Raw genomic sequence first — 25960 nt, forward strand, 5'->3', positions numbered from 1 at the left:
TATATATTAATATTAAAAAATATTTATTTATTTAACATTAATTTTCTATACATATATATTATATATATATATATATATATTATAAAATATAACATTTATTTACATAAATATTATACATTTATTATAAAAAATATGCGTTACACATTTTTATTTCATTTTTAGTAATTTTATTCTATTTATTAATAACTAATTTACTTTTTAATTTTTTTTATATTCCTGTTTTTCTTTAGTTAATTTTTATTTCAGTTTTAGTAATTTTATTATATTTATTAATAACTTTAATTTACTTTTAATTTGTTTTTTATATTTCTATCTCTTTAGTTAATTTTTATTTCAGTTTTAGTAATTTTATTATATTTATTAATAACAAGAATTTGCTTTTTAATTAGTTTTTTTATATTTCTATCTATTTAGTAAATTTTTATTTCAGTTTTAGTAATTTTATTGTATTTATTAATAATTTAAATTAGCTTTTTTGTTCGTTTTTTAAATATATTTCTATCCATCTTTAATTCATTTTTCTTTCAGTTTTAGTAATTTTATAGTATTTATTAATAACATGAATTTTTAAATTGTTTTTTGTATTTCTATCTCTTTAGTTAATTTTTAATTCATATTAATTAAATTTAATTTATTAATAACAAGAAATAACTTTCTAATTAAATTATTTTATATATATCTCTCTTTAGTTAATTTTTATTTCAGTTTTAGTAATTTTAATTTTAATGTATTTATTAATAACTAATTTACTTTTTAATTTTTTTTTATATTCCTGTTTTTCTTTAGTTAATTTTTATTTCAGTTTTAGTAATTTTATTGTATTTATTAATAACTAATTTACTTTTTAATTTTTTTTTATATTCCTGTTTTTCTTTAGTTAGTTTTTATTTCAGTTTTAGTAATTCTATTATATTTATTAATGACATGAATTTGCTTTTAATTTGTTTTTTATATTTCTATCTCTTTAGTTAATTTTTATTTCAGTTTTAGTCATTTTATTATATTTATTAATAACAAGAATTTGCTTTTTAATTAGTTTTTTATATTTCTATCTCTTTATTGAATTTTCTTTGTAACTGAATTTTCTTATTAATAACATGAATTTGCATTTTAGTAATTTTATTGTATTTATTAATAACATGAAATTGCTTTTTTATTAGTTTTTTATATTTCTATCTCTTTAGTTAATTTTTATTTCAGTTTTAGTCATTTTATTATATTTATTAATAACAAGAATTTGCTTTTTAATTAGTTTTTTTTATATTTCTATCTCTTTATTGAATTTTTATTTCCGTTTTAGTAATTTTATTGTATTTATTAATAATTTAAATTTGCTTTTTGTTCGTTTTTTTAATATATTTCTATCCATCTTTAATTAATTTTTCTTTCAGTTTTAGTAATTTTATAGTATTTATTAATAACATGAATTTTTTAAATTGTTTTTTATATTTCTATCTCTCTTTAGTTAATTTTTATTTCAGTTTTAGTAATTTTATTGTATTTATTAATAACAAGAATTTGCTTTTTAATAAGTTTTTTATATTTCTATCTCTTTATTGAATTTACTTTTTAATTGTTTTTTATATTTCTATCTCTTTAGTTAATTTTTATTTCAGTTTTAGTCATTTTAGTACCTGAACTTCATTTATTTAGTTTGCGAGGCAGTATTGTAATGTAAGTTTTTCATCATATAGTGATGTTCAGTGTTTGTAGTGTTAATTAACAGCAGCAGCGGGGGTCTGTACCTGGTGGAGGTGGTCACCGGATGGGAAGCCCAGGCTAAATCATCGTCGCTGTCGTAGCGTCTGGGATTGTCGAAGAAATACGGCCGGTTTGAGAAGACGTGGCTGGGAATAGCAGAACCGCTCTAGAAAACAGCAAACACACTTCTTCAGTGAGATCAGCTGAGGCACGCATGCTCTTCACACTGTAAACACTCATCCGCTCCGCTCCGGCTCACCCGGTCCTGGGCCGGTTTTCGCACACGGAAAAAGAAGACCACCAGAGACGTGGGCAGCAGCTCCCAGACGAACAGAATCACTCCGAACACCACGTAACCGGCGTCTCCCAGACTGGAGCGCAGATCCGCCTGCAGAGAAACCGTGTTATTTCTGTTCTACACAGGAGAAGAGAAGAAGAGTGTGTGACGCCCACCTGATCCGACACGTTATACCAGTCGTAATCGAACGAGTCGATGCTCTCGATGTTGCTCAGAGCCAGAACCACGAGGTTATAACAAGCGCGCGAGGCGTACAGGAGGATCACCATCAGCCCGATCAGAGTCACCTGACACACCGACGTACCCTGAAGAACACATTCACAGACCTTCTGTCAGCTTAAACACTTTTAGCATCATTAGATACAGACATTTTTACATTTTCTTGAAGCCCCCCTGAGATATTATGTTAATATTTCAATGATTTAACAACATTTGCGTGTTCACGGTTCTCTGATGAACATTAAAGGCAACATGAAATGCAAGTAAACAAGTAAAATATTTCATATTTTTTACTGTTTTATTTTAAAATTATTTAATTTTACATTTTATTATGTACATTTTATATTTTTGTTATTATTTAAATCATTATTTTATTACTTTATTATTATATAATAATTATATAATAGTTTAATAATAATTATGACCTTGATCATAATTGTAAGTTTATTATGATTTAATTGAACTTTTAGTAGGCGTTTCATTTTGTTTTTAAATTATCATAATTTTACATTTTAATATTTTTTTAGTAAGTAATAAGTGTTTTATTTTAAATGTTTTTATTTTTAAATTTTACCTTTTATGATTTAATACATTGATGTTTTGTGTTTTTTTATTATTTTAATGTTACATTTGTATGATGTAATTCATTTTTGTGTTTTATTATTTTTATAAAAATGATTATAACTAAATTATTATTATTATTATTATTATTATTATTATTAAATACAACTATTTCTTTGTTTAACTATTTTTTTAGTTTTTGTCATTTGGAATTAATTAGTTTTTATTTATTTTGACATTTTATGATTGTTTTTATTTTTTAAGTGTTTTTATTAAAATTAATTTGACATTTTATGATTGTTTTTATTTTTTAAGTGTTTTTATTAAAAATTGAACAAAAAAATTAATAATAAATATTAAATTATTATTAAAAAAAACAACTAATTTAATTTATACATACATTTGAATTAATTCGTTTTTATTTATTTTAATTAATTTAAATGTTTTGTTTTTTTAATTATTTTAATTTGATTTATTTTTAAGTGTTTTATTTTTATTGTTTTTATTAAAATGTTTAAAATAAAATTATTACTATTGTATTGTTATTAAATTTATACTTTAACATTTTCATGATTTAATAAATTTTTTATTAAGTGTTTTGTTTTTAATTTATTTTACATTTTTATTAAATTATTATTAATTGATTTATTAGTTAACAATATTATAACAATAATAAACAAAAAAAAATACAAAAAAAAATTTCATTAATTAATTAGATTAAAATTTATTTTTTTGAGTTTTATTTTTGTTTTTAAATTATTATAAAATATTTAGTATTGTATTATTATTAAATAATTACTTTTAATTTCACATTTTTATGATGTAATATTTTTTAATTAAAAATAATATAATAAAAGTTGAAATTATAATATTATTATTAAATAGAATTGTTTGTTTTAATTGTATATTTTTGTGTTTCAATCGGGAACTCTATGCTGTGTATTTTCTGTGTAATACTTCTGAAGCGTGTGATGGGACGTGACTTGATGGCTGTTTCTCACCTTGGACTCCAGGTAGATGCTGGCGAGCGACATCTTGGCGATCTTGTAGAGGCAGACGGCGAGCGAGACGGCGCAGAGGACGAAGAGCGAGTCGTTGATGGCGACACGCACCAGAACGACGCTCTTGACCTGAGCGAGGCTCGTCTTCACACCGCACGTGAGCACAGGTCAGATTGACCAAGAAGGAACAGCAGACTCACGCCGAAGAACAGCAGATAGAGAGGAAGCCTGTGGACGCACCAGAACATCAGCACATGAGCAGACAGCTTCACACACAGACGCTCAAATATCAGCTTAATCACGCACTTATACTTCAGCAGCTGGGGAGAGAACTTCGACTTGGCCTTGAAGAAAACCTTGCCAAAACAAACACACGAGTCATCATCAGTACTGACTTACCACACACTACTAATTCAAGATAAACAAATACTTTTAAAATAAAATCAAAAGAAAATTTAAATTATATCGTAAAAATCAAATAAATAATGAAAAAATATTTTATTGTGCTCAAATAGTTGATGAAAAGCTAATAATAACATAATACAAATGTAAAATCAAATGACTAAACATTAAATCATAAAATTGTCACATAAAGACATAATTCTAAAATAAAAACAACCAAATATAAAACATAAATGAATGTGAATAATTTTAACATACACTTTAATAAATAAACACACTAAAAATTAAATCATATATATATCAAATTATTATGTTTATTTATTTATATATTTATTTCTATTGTATTTTATTTATTTGTATTTACGTTGTATATAAAACCCCCTGAGATTTAGCAATATTTAAAAATCATTTTAATTTTTAATATATATATTATTTACACCATCTGCGATGTTCATGCGTTTCTCTGAAGACGGTTCTTATGAACAAAATATTTCATATTCATTAGTTTAGTTATTATACTTATTTGTTCTACATTTTTACATTTTATGACTTTATTCATTTTTTAGTAAGTTTCATTTTAATTTTAAAATTATTTAAATTTAAATTTACATTGCTGATTTTATTCATTTTCGTGTTTTATTTGTACAATTTTTATTTGACAATTTTTAGTGTTTTTGTGTTTATTTTTTGTTTTCAAAGTCATTTCTATTTTTTTTTATTTATTTTAATGTTTTTATTTTTAAATTCCCTTAACTTTTTGTTATGATATAATTTGGTGTTTCTCTGTGTTTTTATACTAAATTTAATTTTATATATTTTTTTTAAATTAATTTAACATTTGGCTATGATTAATTTTCAAGCTTTTCATTCCCAAGCTAGCGTTAACTTTTGTGTTTTTTTATGTTTTTTATGTTTGTTTTTATTACTATTGAACATATTATTATTTCCTTATAAGAATTGTACATTTTTTTGAATGCCATTTTTTTCCTGTTTTTATTTTTTTTCTCTTATTATGATTAATGTATTCTCTGAATTGTGTTTAGAAGATCAAATATCATGGTATTAAAGTTAATATTTAAGAAGGTGAGGCGAGTACTTTGGCTGTCAAGAGACGAATGCTATGCTTCATCATCATGTAAACGTCTCTCCTGGAGTAAGTGGATGATCAGAGACCTCTGCTGGAGCTGATATTAAAGTGTGTCTTCAGTGTATTCACTGCACACTCGATACGTGACGCAGATCCAGTCTCAATGTAGGCCACACGTGTTTGAACACGAGCAGAAGACACAGCTTTCATGTTCCCTAAATGCTCATCCTAGACACACAAAATCACAACGACGATGAACCGCAGGATTGTTCTTATTTGATGCGTAATGTTTATTAGAACTCATTTAGGAATTAACGTCTTAATAGTGGGAACAGTCAAGGGAATCAGATTAGTAGCTGTAGGTATTTTACAATAAATAGTTCCTTTATTTTTATTGTATCATGTTAAGAATCCACCCATTTTTTTTTTTTTGGATAATTGTTTTTTTTTTTTTTTTTATTTTTTTTTTTTTTCTTTTGATTGTTTTATTTGGAAATTATTTCTTTTAACTTTACATTTTCATGATTTCATTAATTTTTTTATTTTAAAATTATTTAAATCTTACACTATGATATAATTACTTTTAGTGTTTTATTTATTTATTTTATTAATTATTTGTTTTAAATTAACTTTTATCATGTTACTAATTATAAGCTATTCATCAACCTTTTGGGCACAATAAAGCTTATTTCAATTCAGGATTTTTCCTGTTGGATACTGTGTAATGTTTAATTAGAATTCTACTCAAATTGTACAAATTTTTTTATTTATTTTTTACATTTTTCATGATTTAATTTTTAGTGTTTTATTTTCATTTTATGTTAAAATTATTAATTTCCTTGTGTGTTTTTTTATTTTGATTGTTTTTATTTTTAGAATTATGTTCGTTTATTTTAAAATTTTAGGATTAATGTTGATTTTACATTTTTATATAGTTACTTTTTTCATCAACTATTTGAGCACAATAAAGTAGTTTAAAATTTTTAAGTTAGTTATTTATATAATTTAAATAGCGTTTTTTTTTTTTCAACCTAATTTTAACATTTGTAATGATTTTACTAATTAATGTTTCCTTTAATTTTTTATTTTTTTTTTTATCCTGTTTGGTATCATAATATTCTGATTTTACTTTTATGTTTTTTATATAATTTTTAAAATAATTTTAATTAATATAATTATAACTCGATTTAATTAATTATACCTATAATTATGAACAATTAAATATTTGTATTGTTTTTTTCAACCATTTGGTCACAATGCAGTATAATGTAATTCAGGATTAATCCTATTGCGTATTGTGTAATGTTTATTAGAAATCAATTCATATTATACAGGACAGTCACAGGGAATCACATTAGTATCTTTAGGTATTGTAATATTTCCTCAGAATATATTTTTAATTTCATCCCATTGGGAATGATAATATTCCTGTTTACCATTTTTATTGTAAAACTATTCAAATGTTACGTTATATGTATTTATTTGTAATTATAGAGCTGGTTATTGTTTCCGTCCTGTAGGACTGTCCAGCCGTGAATCTGCTGACCTGAGCGCAGTAGAGGTTCATGAGGCTGAGGGTGAAGAACTGCAGGCAGACGGGGAAGCAGTAGAGCAGCCAGAAGGAGAAGGGTCCGAGCGCGTTGGCCGTCACGCAGTCTCTGAAGTAGAAGGAGAAGAGCAGCGCGCGCAGAGCCGCCCACAGCAGACACAGGAACAGGAACGCCGTCTGGTAGCTGAAGCGCTTGTGTCTGTAGCGCAGCACCAGCCACAGCTGAGCGTAGATGAAGGAGAACAGCAGCGAGTAGAAGACGGTGTAGGCCAGAGTCAGGCCCAGCCTTGACGAAGGAGGGATGGAGGGGCCTGAGCGTCGGAGGAGAGATCGGAGGGAGAGAGGGATGCGTTCGCTCCGGAACGATCCCTGCGACGGATGCCTCATGACTGCGTCTGTCATCACCTTCCCATCAAGCCTCAGCGATTCACGTCTGCTCCGTCTGCAGTCGTGAGGAGAGAGAGAGAGGGAGAGAGAGGGCAGAAGAGATGGAGCATTGATGAGTCCCCCTGATACGGAGATGTGATTGGCTCTGGGGTGTGAGGAGAGAGAGGGGGGGGATGCAGAATATAACTGCTGCTATTTTTACATCACCCCAAAATAATAATAATAAAAAAAGATATTTAAATGTATACTTTAAGAGCTTTACCAAATTTAGACATAAACCTGATAGAAATAGACTTAATGTGTTTTGTTAAACGATATTAATTTATTGTCACATCAAGCCTCATAATTCTTCGCCTCAAAATTATAATTTTTTTAATATTTCTTTAAGAGGATTGCAAATTTGTACATAAAACTTAATAGAAAAATAGAATTAATGTTTTTTTAAAGTATTTATTGTCATCAATCAATCTCATAATTCACGCTCAAAACATAATATATAATAATATATATATATATATATCTTATATATATATATGATATTTAATTTTTTTAAAAAGCAATAACATTTATAAACTTGATAGAAAACCACGAAATTTGGTGTTTTTAAAAGTATTAATTTATTGTCACAATCAATCTCATAATTCACCTCAAAACATACTAATATATAATATATATATATATATATATATATATATTATAATAGATATATATATATATATATACATTATTTATTTTTTTTTTAAAAGCAATAACATTTATAAACTTGATAGAAAACAGAATTTATGTTTTTAAAAGTATTAATTTATTGTCACATCAATCTCATAATTCATCTCAAAATATTTTTAAATATATTCTTTAAGAGCATTACAAATTTATAATTAAACTTGATAGAAAATAGAATTAATGTTGTTGTAAAAGTATTAATTTATCGTCACATAAATCTCATAATTCATCTCAAAATAAAATATATATATGGGTCAAAGACGTTAAGATGTCCGCATCAAAAGAAATGTACAAAAGTGATTTTATGTCCATAGAAAGCACATTAAAAGTAAGTAAAATGTCTACTTTTAAGGTTCAAATAAGTTTTTGGAGAATAAAATGTAAAATTTGGTTGAAATAATGTTACCATTGTCATTCAGTGTAACAAACAATATTTATGCAAAAATTCAAACAGCATGCTTACTCTGACGTGTACATATTAAATATCTAAAAGAGTAATAGAGCATACTAAAATTTTATTGTGTTTTTAAATTAGTAAAAAATGCTTACTGACAAAGGGCAAAACCTAGGATAGTGGAAAATGTTAAAAATGTAAAATTACCAACTCATTAGTGTTTGGGGTGAAAGTAATTAGTCTTTTATCATGTCATAAATTGATTTTTTGTTGTAAATATGCCTGACAAGATTGCTACACTGAATGACATTTTACTGGGTGTCTTCTGTAAATCAGGGGAAGATGTATGATATTTATTTTTTTGCTCAGAAAACAAAAACAAACTTGCAATAATTTAAAACAGAAAACTTTTTGCATTTTTGGGGGGAAAAATACTACAACAGTTTAAAAGCAGTATTACACTTTTTTTTTAATGCTTCACACTTTTTCGTCTTTGACCCATTATATATTTATAATTATTTTTTAAAAGCATTAACATTTATAAACTTGATAGAAAATAGAATTAATGTTTTTTAAAGTATTAATTTATTGTCACATCAATCACATAATTCATCTCAAAATTATTATTTTTTAAATATATTCTTTAAGAGCATTACAAATTTGTACATAAACTTGATATAAAATAGAATGTTTTTTTAAAGTATTAATTTATTGTCACATCAATCTCATAATTAACCTCAAAATAAAACACACACACACACACACACACACACACATATATATATATATATATAAACATTTTTAAAAGCATTAACATTTATAAACTTGATAGAAAACAGAATTTGTTTTTTAAAAGTATTAATTTAGTGTCACATCAATCTCATAATTCATCTCAAAATAATTTTTTTTACAAGATATATCTTTAAGAGCATTAAAAATGTATACATAAACTTGATATAAAATATAATTTTTTAATAAATATTAATATTAAATATTAATTTATTGTCACATCAATCTCATAATTCATCTCAAAATTATTATTTTTTAAAAAATATATATATATTCTTTAGGAGCATTACAAATTTATACATAAACTTGATATAAAATATTATTAATGTTTTTTAAACGTATTAATATATTGTCACTTCAATCTTATAATTAATCTCAAAATAAAAACAAAAAAGACTAAAATAATAAAAATTATTTTCAAAATGTATTTTTAAGAGCATTAAGAATTCATAAATATAATTATAGAACTGATAATCTTCTAATAATAAAATTAAATTGATAAAATAATTAAATTATTTGTTAATTTATTTTAAATATCACTCTAATAATTTACTTTTTAATTTTACTTTAATTTTTATTTTTAGGACTATTAAGATGTTTTGGAGTGTGACATTTTCATGACAATTCAGCAAATTCTTAATTTCATTATTCAGGTTTATATCTTTTTGGGAATAGAATGTAATTGTTTTTTTTATTGTTCATTTATTTTCATGTTAATCTCGTGTTTAACTCCAAAATCAAAACAACAAAGAAAAATATATTATTTTTTTATAGGACTGTTAAGATGTTTTGCGTTGTGACATTTTCATAACAATTAAGCATTTTCTTCATTTATTTCTTCAAGTTTACAGCTTCTGTCAGTATCTCTTGCTACTTTTCAAAATTATTTGTTCATTTATTTTCACGTCCATCTCATGTTTAACTCCAAAATCAAAACAAAATGAAAAATGATTTTTCAAAAATTGAAATGTTTTTAGGACCACTAAGATGTTTGTGACATTTAAATGTTAATTAAGCAAATCGGCCCCCCAAATCCTCATTACTGTTATGTATCCAGGCATTCCTAATTACTATAATTGTCATTTTTACATTAATGCAGTGCATTTATTGAAATCAGCAGAAAGACAGTACAAAAATAAATACAAAAACAATAAAATAAAAATAAATATCATTATTCATTTCACAACTGTCATGAAAATAACTGTCATGAAAATCATAAAACAAATTAAATTTTATTTATGCCAAATATTATTTATAAATTTTTGGTCTGGGGTGACAAATTAATTGTTTTTGATTTTTCCCTCATCAAATGATGTTGCATGGTTAAGCTTGTAATTGGATTAGTAATATCACACATCACCACCAGAGGGCGATAATAAAACGTGAAAAATTCTGCTACTACAAACTTCTGCTTTCTTTATTGTTGACCGGGTTGCCAAGTCCGCATTTTTCCCGCTCACCCAATTACGTGATATTTATCCCCTGGAATGCAAATTTTGCAAAGGGAAGCCTGTCAAAAACATGTATTTTACATGTTTTTTTTACCACCGGAATGCAACTGGGCTTGTTTTGAGTAGCAATTGTACGGGTTTTGTTTTGAACACCTGGCAACCCTGGTTGTTGAGAGGTTTTTGGCAGTGAAGATCTGGAACAGATCAATAACTCTGGGTAAGTGCAGACGTTACAGCTGGAATGCAGCGTTAGAGCAGTTATTGAAGTGTTTACCTCATCTGAAGCTGCTGAAACTACCTGTTGTGCAGAATAAGTGACTAAACGGGACATTCCTCGGCCGTCTCTCTCATCTGTCTGCAGATGTGTGGTTGTGAAACATAATTGTACCTGTGCAGAGAAACACACGACAGAGCTTTGCAAGATGATTTTCAAGACTCTCCGAATCACATTTGTAAAATATAAATGGAATATTGCACATGGAAACTGATAATCTCAGATCAATAAGGATTCTTTCATTCATTTATTACGGTCTGAGTGTGGAAAAGGCTCAGAAGCTGGGTTTGTGACTGAGGATAGTTACTTAATAACTTCAGGTTGTAAAGTGATTATGTGTCACTGTAGGCCCCTCAGAAGTACACTGACCCCTGAGGGGCCCCGGGCTCTTAACTGAAGCCCAAGGCAGAGGCGGCTCACATCTGGACCACGGTGGGGTGGACAGAGCTTTTTGTTTTCACAAATATGCATGTCAAATCCAGCACAAATATATTTTAAAAAACACATTCTATTTATTTTATGCAGTCTTTGATTAATCAACTGTTAACGACTTGTAGACAGAGCACTGAAATGTATTTCTGAATAGTTAAATAATGACAGCAGTTATGTTCTGTCAATGAAGCGTACGATTTTCGTTACAAAAGCACGCTGTTGCTATGGTTACCACTCCGAAACGTTCTCTGACGCCTTGTAAATTTTCTGAAACTTTTTTTAAAAGTAGAAAACTTACTGTATCTGTAAAATGTAACTATTTTTGTATGGGTGCTTAAGATATTTGCACAAATAGAGTCCAAATTTTGACGTCAGTAGGCTATTTTTTTGTCGCGAAGCATTCCTACAATGATAACAAATGACTAATCCATTTATACTTTTACAATTATGTAATTGTAATAAAAATAAGTACTTTTTAATTAAATGACTACTGTAGTTATGTTTGGTCAATGTAGAGTACGATTTTTGTTACAAAAAGCGCTGTTGCTATGGTTACCACGGAACGAACGCGGCTTTAGCGCCAAAAATGAAAATAAGTACTTTTTAATTTTATAACTTTTTTAAAACATAAAAAAATGCCCCTTAGATGTGAAATTAAATCACTTATGGCTACTATCCCAACAAATCCAGCACATATATTTTAATAACAGTCAGCTGTATTTTAGTCGCGAAGCGGTTCTCAACCGATAGTCTTTGGTTCTGCTGTTAAAAACTTGTATACTGAATATTTAGGTTTCTTTTTATGTAGTTGGTAAATATAAATTAATGAAATAAAGTGATAAGTATTGTCCGATACATGTAACTAACTTTGCTGTTGCTATGGTTACTCCTTAGGCAAAGGCAACTTACTATATATATAGTGCTTTTCACAATACAAATCGTTGCAAAGCAACTTTACAGAAAATTACATTTCTACAATATATTTAGTAGCTTACCAGTGACTGTCAGTTAATGTACATATGGCAGAACTGTACGGAAAATCAATTAAAGACGTAATCAAACAGACGATGAACACTATTAACATCATTTATTATATGTTGCAATGTTCGAACAAATCCAGCACATACTGTAACAGATTCCTCAAAGAGAGTCTTTGATGTTTCCGCCCTTAAACATTCGTAGACTTGTTCGAGACGTTGTGAAATATAAGTAGGAAAGTGATAAATGACGACAGTTCTTATTTTTGTCGACGTAAAGTCCTATTTTCTTAACTAAAGTCGTCGTTGCTATGGTTACCCCTCGGGCGAACGCGATTTTAGCGCATCTGATACACTTGTAAATGTTCTAAACGTAGAAAATGCCTAGAATTAAATGAGTTTAGTAGCTGTGGGTACTTAAGCGCACCCCACCCTAGCTTTTGTCTTGAGTCCTCCAGGGGTTCAGATTTCTCTAGTAATGTAAATGATTTCCGAGGCTCCTCCGTGAACTCCGCCCTTCATGAACTCTTCTCACACCTCTAGAGTTCACTCCTGACCGGGGCTTTGACGGACATCGAGCCCTCATCCGTACAGTAAACACACATATATGTGGAGTTTCTAGAGCTGTATAATGGCTCTTGCGCGCAGTGTTGGGCTTCTGGCTCTGCTGGTGTCGGTCCAGGCTCTGACCCGGGAGCAGCTCTTCGATTACGGGATCCGGGTTGGAGACAAGATTCTGGATTCTGGAACCGATTCGGTTCGAGAGCTCGAGCTGGAGCAGACGCTCTTCTTCTTCAAAAGAGAGTTCGATAAAGTTTACGTAAGTAACTTTTCGAATTTCATTGCAAGTTTTTCCCTTTGTTCTTTTTCTATTTTTTTTTTTTTTTTTTTTTTTTTTTTGCATTAAATATTAATAATCCTAACGCGTTTTTCTCTAATGTTTCCAATGATGACGTTTAAATGGACAGATTATGCTTATTGTGTATTCCAGATTATTTATTTCTTAAATCTGAGTTCATTATTTGAATGAATGAATTAAGTGAAACGTACAAATTGTTCTCGAGATCCAAGAGGAAACATGCATCTTATTGGTGACGATATTTTGTTATAATAAAGCAAAAATGTTCCCACACATCTCTAAACCTTTTCTGGTCTACAAATCCAGCAGTTATTCAGTTTATATTAAGATGTCTTCCTCCCCCTTTCTCTCCTTCTTGGTCTTGAAAGTCGTTATCTACAGTATAAGCCCCCCATGAAAAGAAAACACCAGGGAGAGACATAAATATTTACTTTAGGTGTCTGTTCTGATGTGGTGTCTTTATAAATGTGCTCATTAGTCTTGCATGTTTAGGTTCTGGAGGCTGATCAGATATCTACAGCTTTCTATTGCTCTCTAGAAGTGTTTAACCAAATGCAATCTGTTTTATGGTTGATTTTATTCTTCCATATTACACTCTTAAAAGTAAAGATAAAATTCACATATATTTCCAAAAAAAGACCCTAAAACCTCTATGGAATCAATCAATTAATTGGGCAAAAAATTCTCATACTCGAAAAAAAATCTCTTCACCAATAAAAAAAAAAGGGTTATTTTGAGAACTGTTGACTTCTTTGGGAATCCAAATAAGGTTCTTTTATGGCATTGTTTGAAAAATCCTTTTATTTTTAAGAGTTTAGGCGACTTTGCATGATATTTCCAATCACTGAGATGGTTTTACAGCTTTTTTCTTTACAGCTCCTCCACTTTTTCACCACTGTTAACAATTAAACACGAACTTCTGTTGTTCCAGCACTTCCAAACTGTTCATTCAGTATGTTGGTTGATTTTAACAAAGTCATTGCTTACTAATCATCTAACCAGACTGCAGGAACCAATCTGGAAACAATCATTGGCTCCAATATACAAAATGTTTAAGATGTTTCTCACTTGAGATTAAGCCTCCAGTTTATGATGACGCAATACTCAGATCTGCCAAAAAGTTGTTTTTTTTATATATATGAACTGTGTAGCAATTTCTCACAGCTTTCCCTAGAGATGACATTTTCCATATGGCCTGTCCACTGATAGGGAATGAATCCCTCCTTGTTTAGAGTGGGATGTTTCACAGAACTCATGTGAACGTTCCCGTTGTTGCAAACGGATCAGAAAACACTGGCTCTTAGAAACAGAAGTCAAGAACTTCTTTTGTCAGCCATTCAGTAGACAAAAGTACCATTGTATGTTTCCAGATGGATCTGTGATGGTCTTCTCGTTTTGTCTCCATGCATCGTTGACGTTTTGCCAGAGGCTCCAGTGTAGATGACTTTGATGGCTCCAGCCCAGAGGTTTATTTAAGCACTTCCTCCTGTCCTGCTGTGGTCCATTCATTTATAAACGCATTTACATTCCTGATGGAATGTCTTCAACAAAGGTTGCCATGTTACCTGGTTTAAACACAATGAAAAAGTAGGAGGAGCTTCCATTCCCATTGGAACTTAATTTAAGTTCAGGATTAGTTCAGGATTGTGAGGAACAGCTCTACTAGATTTCCTCTAGACTTTGGTGTAAGATTGGACATCAAAAACTGAAGTTATAGGAAGCGTTTTGACTTTCTAGCTGCTTGCTTGTTTAAATTACTTAGAGGTGGGTAATATGACCAAAATATTTTACATTAAGGAATTTTCAACCAAAATCTTTACTATGAAATAAGTAATTTTCAGCTGAAATCTTTACCATAAATTATTAATTTTCATCCAAAATCTTTACCATGAAATAAGTAATTTTCAATCATAATCTTTACCATGAAATAAGTAAATTTCAATCATAATCTTTACCATGAAATAAGTAAATTTCATCCAAAATATTCACTATGACACAAGTAATTTTCAACTAAAATCTGTACCATAAATAATTAATTTTCAGCCAAAATCTTTTCCATAATGTAAGTAATTTTAATCCAAAATATTCACTACGACACAAGTAATTTTAAACTACAATCTTTATTCTTTACCATGAAATAAAGAATTTTCAGCCAGAATATTTACTATGAAATTAGTAATTTTCAACTAAAATCTTTACTATGGCACAAGAAATTGTCAACCACAATCATTACCGTTATATGAGTAATTTTCAACTAAAATCTTTACCATGACACGCGTAATTCAACCACAGTAAGTAACTCAATCATGTTATAGTAATTCTGTCTAAAATCAGAGAAACTACTAATGGAAAGTAAAGCCATACTCTACATTTTGTAACACTGTTGCTTAAATTATGTTTAATTAGATTTGGAAAATATTAAACTTTGATTACTGGCTAGATTTCACTTGAAACTTGTGCTGAAAATCCTTTAGTTAATTTTGTGTTCACAGTCCAAAAAAAATTTTAAAAATTGCTTGTAAATCTCTCATTATGCTATATTATCACCAAATATTGGATTCAGTGTTTTTAGGGGCCAATCACGAAAGGTGCGTAAGCACCGATTGTATCTGTTAGTCTTCTTTTTCTGCTCTAGAGTCTATGGCTTGGCTTCCCATAGAACCTTATGGTAAAAAGTAATGAAATTTGGCACACAGATAGAGGACAGTCTAAACATTAACCACACCAAATTTGGAGTCTCTACCTCAATCTCTCTAGCGCCACCAACTGTCCAAAGTTGAACTCATGTTTACGCTAATAACTTTTGAACCCTAAAAAACTAAATTATTTTTCTGCTTTGAAACGGTGCATATTGTGCTATAAAAATACTTTTGACTTGACTTTTTCAGTTGAGAAGTCTTAGGGAATTGTATTGGTAGCATGCAGAGTTTTATCACTCTATAGGGTTTAATTTCCGTTTCATTTTGTTTTGGGGATTTTCTCACAAGAATCTGAGCCATGCATCAGGCTCGATCTGTTTCTTCTTTAACTCCTCGTTTGTTTCCCGTACCCCTGCTGTCCGGGTCGAGGTTGTGTCGCTCCTCCAGGTGGCTTTGATTCTCCTGGCCTCCCCTGAGGCGATGCATGTGGACCGGACCTCCTCCCTTTGTGAGGAGCAGCTGCAAGGGCTGAACTAGTGGGTCAGCGCTCGGATCTACGGCGTGACTCTGATTCTGTGCTCAATCTCCAGTTCATCTTCTATAAAGCCACGAGTTATCATTGGTTATTTCTATATGTGAGACTTTTAGAAGTGGATCTCAGCCTTTATGACTCTAAAGCCCTCCATTATTCACATCAATATTGAAAAGCAAACACTTCTAGTTTCTTTTAATTCATTAAATTTCTTGATTCCAGAAATTTTAAGAGCTGAATGTTCTTCAAGCATCCTGGTCTTTTTAATTTGCATGACTTTTTTGCAATGTTTTTGTATGCAAGAATATCCAAAGTTTTTTTATTGCAATATGCAAGAAGATGCAGAGTTTTTTTTTTTTTTTTTTTTGCAGTATACAAGAATATGTAGTTTATTATTGTAGTATAGAAGAATATGCAAAATATTTGGAAGTTTTAAGAGCTGATTGTTCTTCAAGGATCCCGGCTTTTTCCATCTGCATTACTTCAAGTTGGTTGTGATTTACTGGATAAAGGATGAGGATCTTTATTCATTTATTTTTTTTATTCACAATTTCTGTACGTAAAGAATATGCAATGTTTTTGTCCTGCAATATGCAAGACAATCCAAAGTTTTCTTTTTAAGAAGATGCATGTTTTTTTTATTTATTTTAATATGCAAGAATATGTAAAATTTATTATTGCGATATGCAAGAAGATTCAACGTTTTTATTGCAATATGCAAGAATATGTAAATATTATTATTGCAATATTAACTGCTTAGCTAGAGCGATCAGTTAAATAAGTTGATTTCAGTAATCCATTGAATAATAATTTCAGCAGTTGAAAGAGAATGTTTAGAATTATTTTTTTAATTTGCATTATTTTTCCATGATTTACTGAATAAGGATAAATGTCTTTAAATATATTTTTGCTCTCAGTTTCTACACTGAATAAAATTTGGTGTTGAAACCATTTTTTGCTAGTATATTCAACAAATAATTGCAAAGAAACTACAAATGACACATTGAATTAAACATGAAATTTTGAAGTAGAAACACTGAAATTGTGTTTTCATGTAAAATGTACTTCAGAAAAATACATTTTTTACAGTGAAAAGTGGATGGTGTTTTAAGATTTTAGGATAAAAGCACAGTTATGGCTTTATGTTATGGCTTTATGTTATGGCGCTTGAATGGTTTTGAAGAACATTAATTAGAACATCAAAGCCTGTTGTTGCTACAATAAATGCATTTAACTGAAATGGTTTCAAAAGACTAATCGTGTGTTTTAACTGCTGTTTTTACAGACTCGTGCATGTCTCGTTAGTGGTTCAACAACCAGAAGACGTCAATCATAGATTGTGGGGGTTTGATTTTGTCACTTTGGTGTGAAGAACGTCCTCCGTTACTTGAGGTTCAAGATCATGAGAAGCCCGTCTGGATTTTCTAACAGAGCTAATGTTTAGATTTTAACCCGGTGTAAGCAGTAAGAAATTGGAGGAGACCTTCTTCTCACATGCTTTGCGGCTCCCCTGCAGTTTTACTTTAAAGTTGCTAGAAACTCGTTAAAGAAAGGCTTTTACACACACAAACACACTGAGTTTAAATGTCACAACACCTTTTGAAGTGTGAAGGCATTCGACTGTAACAAGCACCATCACCGTCAGGAAAGAAAGATCACAGAAAATCATCACTGTTTGTTTTAGGAGTCAGGTTTGATGATGTTGTGTCTAATGTGCAGCTTTTCAAAACATAGTGATTTTTACTTGGATTTAATGCAAGAACAGCTACTAAGAGAGTCACGAGCCATTGATTCTCTCTCGTATGAATTATTACTAAACAAAGGAAAATTTATGTTTGCTATTAAAAACATTTGTGAGAAGAACACATCAGTTTTTACATTGGTTTACAAACAGGGCTGTTTTTATGCTTTATTGATCCCTTCATTGATTTCTGTAACTGTAATTGTGAACATTCTGCTTCTGTGCCTTAAGCAGTTTTATTGCATTAAGCAAGAATATGCAAAATTTGTATTGCAATATACAGGAATATGCCATGTATTTATTGCAATATGAAAGGATATGTAACCTTTTTATTGAAATACTCAATAATTTTTTTATTGCAATATGCAAGAATATACACACGAATATGCTACATGTTTTATTGCAAAATGCAAGAATATGCAGTGCGAAAATATGCCACGTTTTTTTATTTATTAAAATAATCAAAAAAAGGCAACAACATAAAACATCACAAAATAATTTACAAAAATAAAATTAAACAAATAAATAAAAGAAAGAAATTCTATTAATCTTCCAAAAAACAATAATACAAAACACTCTAATTTTTTTCTTGCATTATGCAACATATAATTTTTTATTGCAATATTCAAAAATATGTAATTTTTTTGTGCAGTACACAAGAAAATACGTTTTCTAGAAGCTCTCTACATATACATGTCTGTAGAATTTTTCACCTTTTCTACCGCTCCTCAACAAACCAAATTAAATAAAACATAATAAATTAATTCTAATAAAGATCTGTTAATATTTTAATTTAATTCAAAACTCATTTATTTTACCTGTACATATCAGTTTCTCTCCTAGCCACTGTCACAAGAAGCTCAAAACGGATCCATACTGACTGAGATCTGTGCTTATTTATGTTTCATGTCACACCCTCAGGTCAACACCAATGGCTTCATATCTCTGGCTGAACCCACCGGTGAGTCTGAGTACCTGGGGAAGATGCCGGCCAGTTTTGGTATGATTGCAGCCTTCCTGGGAGATCTGGACACCACCGATGGGGCCGGTTACGTCTATTTCCGCCAGGATAAAAGCCCTGATGTGCTCCAGAGAGTCGCAGAGCACATCAGCCAAGCGTTTCCTTCTGACGACGAGATCCAACCCACTCACGCCATCATCGTCACCTGGGAGAATGTGGCACCTCAAGGTGAACGAGGGCCAGGAGGTGAATATGCGGTACGTCCATCAAGTCTGAATGCTATTAATGTTATTAAGTTATTAAGCCGGCACAAAAGCGTCTACAAGTCAAGTCACCTTTATTTAAGTTTTTATTGCATTGCAGTCTGCAAGAATATGCAGCTATTGTTTTGCAATAAGCAAGAAAATACAAAGTATGCTGTTTTTTATTGCAATATGCATTAATATGCAAAGTTATTGTCTTGCAGCATGCAACAGTATGCAGTTTTGTATTGCAATGTGCATGAATATGCAATTATTGTCTTGAAATATGCAAGGATATGCAAAGTTTTTTTTCCTGCAGTATGCAAGAATATGCAGTTTTTTTATTTCAATATACAAGAAAATGTAAAGTTATTGTCTTGCAAAATGCGTGAATATGCAAAGTTATTGTCTTGAAATATGCAAGAATAGGCAAAGTTTTCTGCAATATGCAGAATATGCAGTTTTTACTGCAATATACAAGAAATTGTAAAGTTATTGTCTTGAAATATGCAAGGATATGCAAAAGAAATGTCATGCAGTATGGAAGAATATGCTAATTTTTTATTGCAGTATTGAAGAATATGCTTTTTTTTCAATATACAAGAACATGTAAAGTTATTGTCTTGGAATATGCAATGATATTCTAACCTTTTTCTTGCAATATGCATGAATATGCAGTTTTTATTGCAATATTGAAGAATATGCATTATTTTTTTCTATTTCACTTTATACAGTACAGATTGTCTCAAAGCAGCTTAACAGTGATAATCAGGAAGATAGTGTTAATATTGCAAAGTTCTTCATCTATGCAGATTCAGTTTTAATCTGTAAAGCAGCACTAAAAACACTATTGTGATTATCCAGCTGTTTTGCTTTTCCTTCCTGAAATGCAAGCTTGTTATGAATCTGTTGCAGAGAAATACTTTCCAGCTAGTTGTAGCAAACATGAAGTCTGCGTCTTACGCCATCCTGCTGTATCCAGAGGAGAACATGCAGTTCGGCTCCACTCTCATCGATGATGAAGATCAGCCGGTGGAGGTCGGCTTCAATGAAGGGAAGGTCCCGGGATGGTTCAGCTGGGGGTCTACTCAAGGAACTTACTATCGCATCACTGAAGACAGCGAGGAGTCTATAAACGCTCTCGCACAGTAAGAGCTTACTTCTGGACGGAGTTATTGGTGTATTACTAATAATCTGGGCTCTGTTGATTTCCATGAGAGCCAGTTAATCATGAAAGCAGTGTTTTGTTAAAAAAATAAAAAAAAAAAAAAAAAATAAAAAAATTTATATATGAAAGTGATTAATATATTAAAACAAAATACCTACCTAATTTAAATAACAGATGAATTTGTGCCAAATAACTATAGCGTTTAATCTGACAATAAAATGTCCCCGTTTTTAACTAAACAACAGTAAATCCCTATATTAAATATTTAACAAGTGAATAAATTTGTATATATATATATATTTGTGTGTGTGTATTTACATTTACAAATAACTAAATAAATAAATGTATTTTAATATATTAATAATTTCATATTAACGTTATAAATATATACACACACACACAAACCAGTGTTACTTTAGTAGTAAATAATAACAATATATTTAAATATTTAATATTTATTTTTTAATTAATTTTTATTATAATTTTAGTTATTTCAGTACATAAACTAAATTAAGTAGCTTTGGCAACTAGCTGCAGTAAAATAACTTTTTTTTTAAATTTAATTTCAGTTAACATTTGTTTTTATTTCAGGTAACCAAAATGTAATTTATGGTTTTAGTTTTAGTTAACTTTAATAACCCTGATACAAACACATATACATTTTTTTAATGATTATAGCGTTTATTGATTTAATAGCATTTTATTTTTTCCCATCAGAACAGACCTGTGCCTGTTTCTCCCACAAACATCTGATTCAGAAGCTCTATCTTCATTCTCCTATTTCTCTTATTATAAATATTAATGTTTTGCAACTCCTCTTCAATCTTCTCAGGGAGACAAACTCGTCCCGCCCTCCCGTCTTTTTCTACCAAATAGACACACACATCTCCGCTTTTCACCTCCATCACACCCGCAGTAGATAACGTAGTTCACTCACTTCACCCAGATCACTCAGGTCACGGAGGTCACGGAGGTCACGGAGGTCACGTCTGTGGAGACTGTGGTGGAGTCTCTGGTCCCTGAGCCATCAGTCCCGTGGATTCGACACCATGAGGATCTTCTGACCTCTGAAGCTCCGTATGAACCGCTGGCCACCAGTCCAGAGCCGTTCGGAGAGTCGTCCACCCCTGACGAGCCTCAGCATCGTTATCGTTACGTTCAGCCTCAGCAGCCGCAGAACCCACAGGTGCTGATCATCGATGAAGACGAGCTGAACGTCGACGGTGAGACAAAAACACGATTATAATTCAGCCCAACAAGTCTACAGTGTGTCCATATCAAATGTTTCTTTGTATTTTCTGGCAGTGTTCTCTTATAATTACGAGACGTGCTCCAGCAACAAGCACAAGTGCTCTGTGTTCGCCGACTGCAGAGATTACGCTGATGGATACTGCTGTCACTGCAAACCCGGTTACTACGGCAACGGCAAGGATTGCATCGCCGAGGGTGAGTCGCAGCGCTTTAACAAAAAATCACAATAAAAATAAAAAAATCTCTTCACGTAAAGTCACATGAAATAAAATTAAATAAATTATAAAATACATTTTAAATATATATTTTTAAAAACCTTATTTTTATTTCACTAAAATATCTCAAACTAAAACTGAAAAAATTTTTAAAAACTGAAAAAAAAAAAAAAAAAAAAAATATATATATATACTTATATATATTATTATATATATATCACTAAAAAACAGAAAAATATTAAAATAAAAAAACACCTTTTTTTTATCATGCTCTCAATTATTCAAATTATTAAAACTGAAATAAAAAATATATATATATATTTGTTTGTTTTTTAGCTAAAACTAAAACCATTAAAACACATTTAATTACATGAATAAAATGTAAAAATAAACAATAAATAAAATGTATCAAATAAAATAAAAAAATTAAAAAAAAAATAAACAATAAATAAAATGTATCAAATAAAATATATGTATTAAAAAAAATTTCAGTTTGTTTCCGAAGCTAAAAAATTTAATATTTGAAATAAAATAAAAAATAATTAAAAATACACACAAATAAAGAATAAAATTAAAAAAAAAAATATTAAAATAAAAAACAACTCAATGAAAACAGAAAATATTAAAATAAAAAACAAATTCAAAATATTAATAAAAATAGTATATGTATAGATACATACAATAAATGTATAGTTTGTATTCATTTTTATTTTATTGTTTCATTTTGTGTCACTCTATTTTATTGTTTAAGTTAGTTATTTTAGTACATCAAGTTAAACTAAATAAAAATGAGAAATGTTGCTTTGACAACATTTTTTAATATACTTTTAATAACATTTAACATTTATTTTATTTCAGGTAATGAAACTGTTTTTTATGGTTTTAGTTTTAGTTAATGATAATAAACCTGATCCCAAGCAATACTATGAACGTCCTTCCTCCATTCGTACTATTCAACATTAAATCCCTGAATATCATATCTGAGCAGTGAATGATCCCGTAGTTTTCCGAATCTCCAGGCAAGCCTCAGAGGATGAACGGGAAGGTCAGCGGCAGGATCTACGTGGGGGATTCTCCGTCTCCTGTGGAGTTCTCTAACAACGACCTGCACTCGTATGTGGTGACTAACGACGGTCGAGCGTATATCGCCATCAGCAGCATCCCGTCCAGCATCGGCCCGTCTCTGCAGCCCCTGCCGGCTCTGGGTGAAGCCATCGGCTGGGCCTTCGCTCTGCAGCAGCCCGACTACCGCAACGGCTTCAGCATCATCGGTGAGACCTGATCCATAATCACTCAGGCTACTTTAAAGACCTTTTTGACTTATGTTTATTCAGCTTCCTCTTTGTCGCTTAAAAACAAAAATTACAACTATTAAAAAGTTAATAATGATTAGTGTTATTATTAGAGCCTGACCGATAACGATACCGATAACGATACCGATAACGATACCGATATTAGGGAGTAAAAATCGATTAGCGATATGTATTAGTGATATATATTACCGATATATCGGCCGATATTCTTTGTGTAAAATAAAGTACAGTACCAGTCAAAAGTTTGGACATTTTCCCATTTGTGTGTAGTGAATGGTACTATATATAGAATACAGTATATACATAAACAGAATATATATGCATAAACACATTTTTGTAATGATTTCTCAAATGTGGTGATCAAACACTTATAATGACGTGACAAAGATATGTAATGGGGCATTTAACAATTTAACAATACACTTTATTATCCAAAATGAGTCTGACATCAGTGCACTGAACAGTAAAGTTGAAGTTTATTTAACTTTATTTCAATTCAATTATATTCAAGATTATTCTGTTGAAGTTTATTTCACTTCTGAACATTTATTCACGGATTTGTGCTACTGTCTTCACACACAGACGAAACTTACTAGAGAAGTGTGAAGTGTGACATAATATACCTCTGTAAATAAATACAATGTAAATTGCACTCTGCTGGAAAATCTACATAATTACAAGTATTTTATCTGCGTTTTATTTTCTGTAAAAAAAAAAAAAGTTCATATCGGTGGCATATTCACAAATACCGATAAATCTGCAACAGGCTCATATCGGCCGATAAAATTGGCAAAAACGATATATCGGTCAGAAACAAAAACGATATATCGGTCAGTCTTTAGTTATTATTGTAATTAATATTGATTATATCATTAAGTTATTGTTGCTGTTTTTATTATTGTTTATTTTAATTAATAACATTAACTGAAACATTAATTAGATTTCCAAATATAATGTTATATCGTCAAAAAATCTCAAAATCTGAGTTTTTGCTTCGAGCTACTGCTTTGTCATTATTATTAATATTCATTAATAATATTCATTATTATTATATTAATAATATTAACAATATTATTAACATTAATCATTAATTATTTTAATAATTAATATAATTTATTATAGCATTGAAATAGTTGTTATTTTGTTAATAATATTAACTAAATATTAACAATATTATTACCTTAAATCATTTTACCATTTGAATGTTCTTAGAAAATTAAAAAATACACATTATAATTACTTTATATTTTGGGAGAAATTAAAGTTAATACAATGCTGTTAAAAACATTATTGTGACCTTTAAATAACTTTTTAATTTTGACAAGAAAACTGAACATTTTAACGTTCTTAGAATATTAAAAATAAATATTATAATAACGTTATATCTTTGGTGAAAATAATTTTTTTGGAACGTTATAAGAAACGTTTTTGCAACCTTTAAATCACGTTATAATCACAAGAAAGAATGGACATTTTAACATTCTTAGAATATTAAAAATAACGTTTGTGGAACGTTATAAGACACATTTTTGGAACCTTTAATGTTATAATCACAAGAAGAAAACTAGAAGAATATTAAAAATAAACATTCAAATAAATCAAACATTCAAAGTTATATTTTGGGTGAAAATAAAGTTAATAGAATATTGTGAAAAACGTTTTTGCAACATTTAAATAACGTTGTAATCACAAGAAGAAAACTGGACATGTCAACACTTTCAAAACATTTTAAAACAATGTTCCCGTGCTTTTATAACCTGAATGTCTTACCTGGGTTGGGGTCTCTGCAGGAGGGGTTTTCACGCGGCAGGCCGAGGTGGTCTTCCAGCCCGGGAACGAGCGGCTGACCATCAGGCAGGAGTTCAGTGGCATCGATGAACACGATCACCTGCTGATCAGCACTGAACTGGACGGCAGGATCCCAGAGGTGCCTCAAGGAGCCACGGTCCAGATCGAGCCCTACAGAGAGATCTACCAGTACTCCAGCAGCCGTGAGTCCACCGCTCAGATATATAACACCAGTCAGAAATATCCTCGTTTCAAACGCTCTCTGTGATAGCTGGAGCGGATCTGCAACTCTGCAGTCAATTAAGTGCATGCATTTCTGCTATTTTTAAGGAATATAAGAATGAAATTAGATTAACATAAGATTTAAGTTATTTTATAGAAATTGTGAAGGGCTGGATTTAAAAGAAACCAGAATTTTACTAATTTTTTACTAATTTACACCTTATTAGACATGCTCTCAATTTTAATTATGCTTTTTATTCATTAATTAATTTTTTTTTAGTTTATCTAGGTATCAGAGATGTAAATTAGCCTGTACAATATCATTAATATAGTATTATATTTGTAAAAATTATTTTGAATTTGTTTTATTTTTAATTTTAACTTTTTTAAATAAAATTTGTATTTCTAGTTTTTTTTTCATTTAATTTTATTTATTTGTTTGTTTTTGTCAATTTTTCTAGCTTTTTTTATGTTTATATAGTTTTTATTCACTTTTATTTAAGTTTTGTTTATATTTTATTTTATTTCAGTTAAAACTTGTTTTATTATAGTTTTTTTTAAAGCTAATAACTAACTCTTTTTTCGTTGCATCTTGTGCATCATCTCGTGCATAAAAGTCACATTTCAAACATAAATGCATCTTAAATTTGAAAAATTAACTTTTTCCATTCTACTGCTTTCCTGTTTTTTTTTTTTTCTTTTGCATCATGCCAGAAGCCTTTGACCACTGCGTCTTTTGCATCATGCATGAAGCTACATTCTAAAAACTAAAAAAAAAAAAATT

General features: G+C 29.8%; 1 protein-coding gene and 1 pseudogene across 1 annotated transcript in view; one reads left to right on the forward strand and one right to left on the reverse strand.

The window, feature by feature from the left end:
- Positions 1-7145, reverse strand: part of LOC109095400 — a 7453-nt pseudogene extending 308 nt beyond the window's left edge.
- A 5550-nt stretch (positions 7146-12695) lies between these two features.
- The window catches only part of LOC109094938 (nidogen-1-like), a 31415-nt gene continuing 18150 nt past the window's right edge, over positions 12696-25960 (forward strand). The window contains exons 1-8 of the mRNA XM_042766991.1: positions 12696-13065; positions 18938-19234; positions 20135-20367; positions 21220-21244; positions 21334-21610; positions 21693-21833; positions 22873-23124; positions 24957-25157. Coding sequence (XP_042622925.1) covers positions 12877-13065; positions 18938-19234; positions 20135-20367; positions 21220-21244; positions 21334-21610; positions 21693-21833; positions 22873-23124; positions 24957-25157 — 1615 coding nt within the window. The 5' untranslated portion in view covers positions 12696-12876. The remainder of the gene's footprint in view (positions 13066-18937; positions 19235-20134; positions 20368-21219; positions 21245-21333; positions 21611-21692; positions 21834-22872; positions 23125-24956; positions 25158-25960) is intronic.

The sequence above is a fragment of the Cyprinus carpio genome, chromosome A11, assembly GCF_018340385.1.
Source record: "Cyprinus carpio isolate SPL01 chromosome A11, ASM1834038v1, whole genome shotgun sequence".
Taxonomy (NCBI): domain Eukaryota; kingdom Metazoa; phylum Chordata; class Actinopteri; order Cypriniformes; family Cyprinidae; genus Cyprinus; species Cyprinus carpio.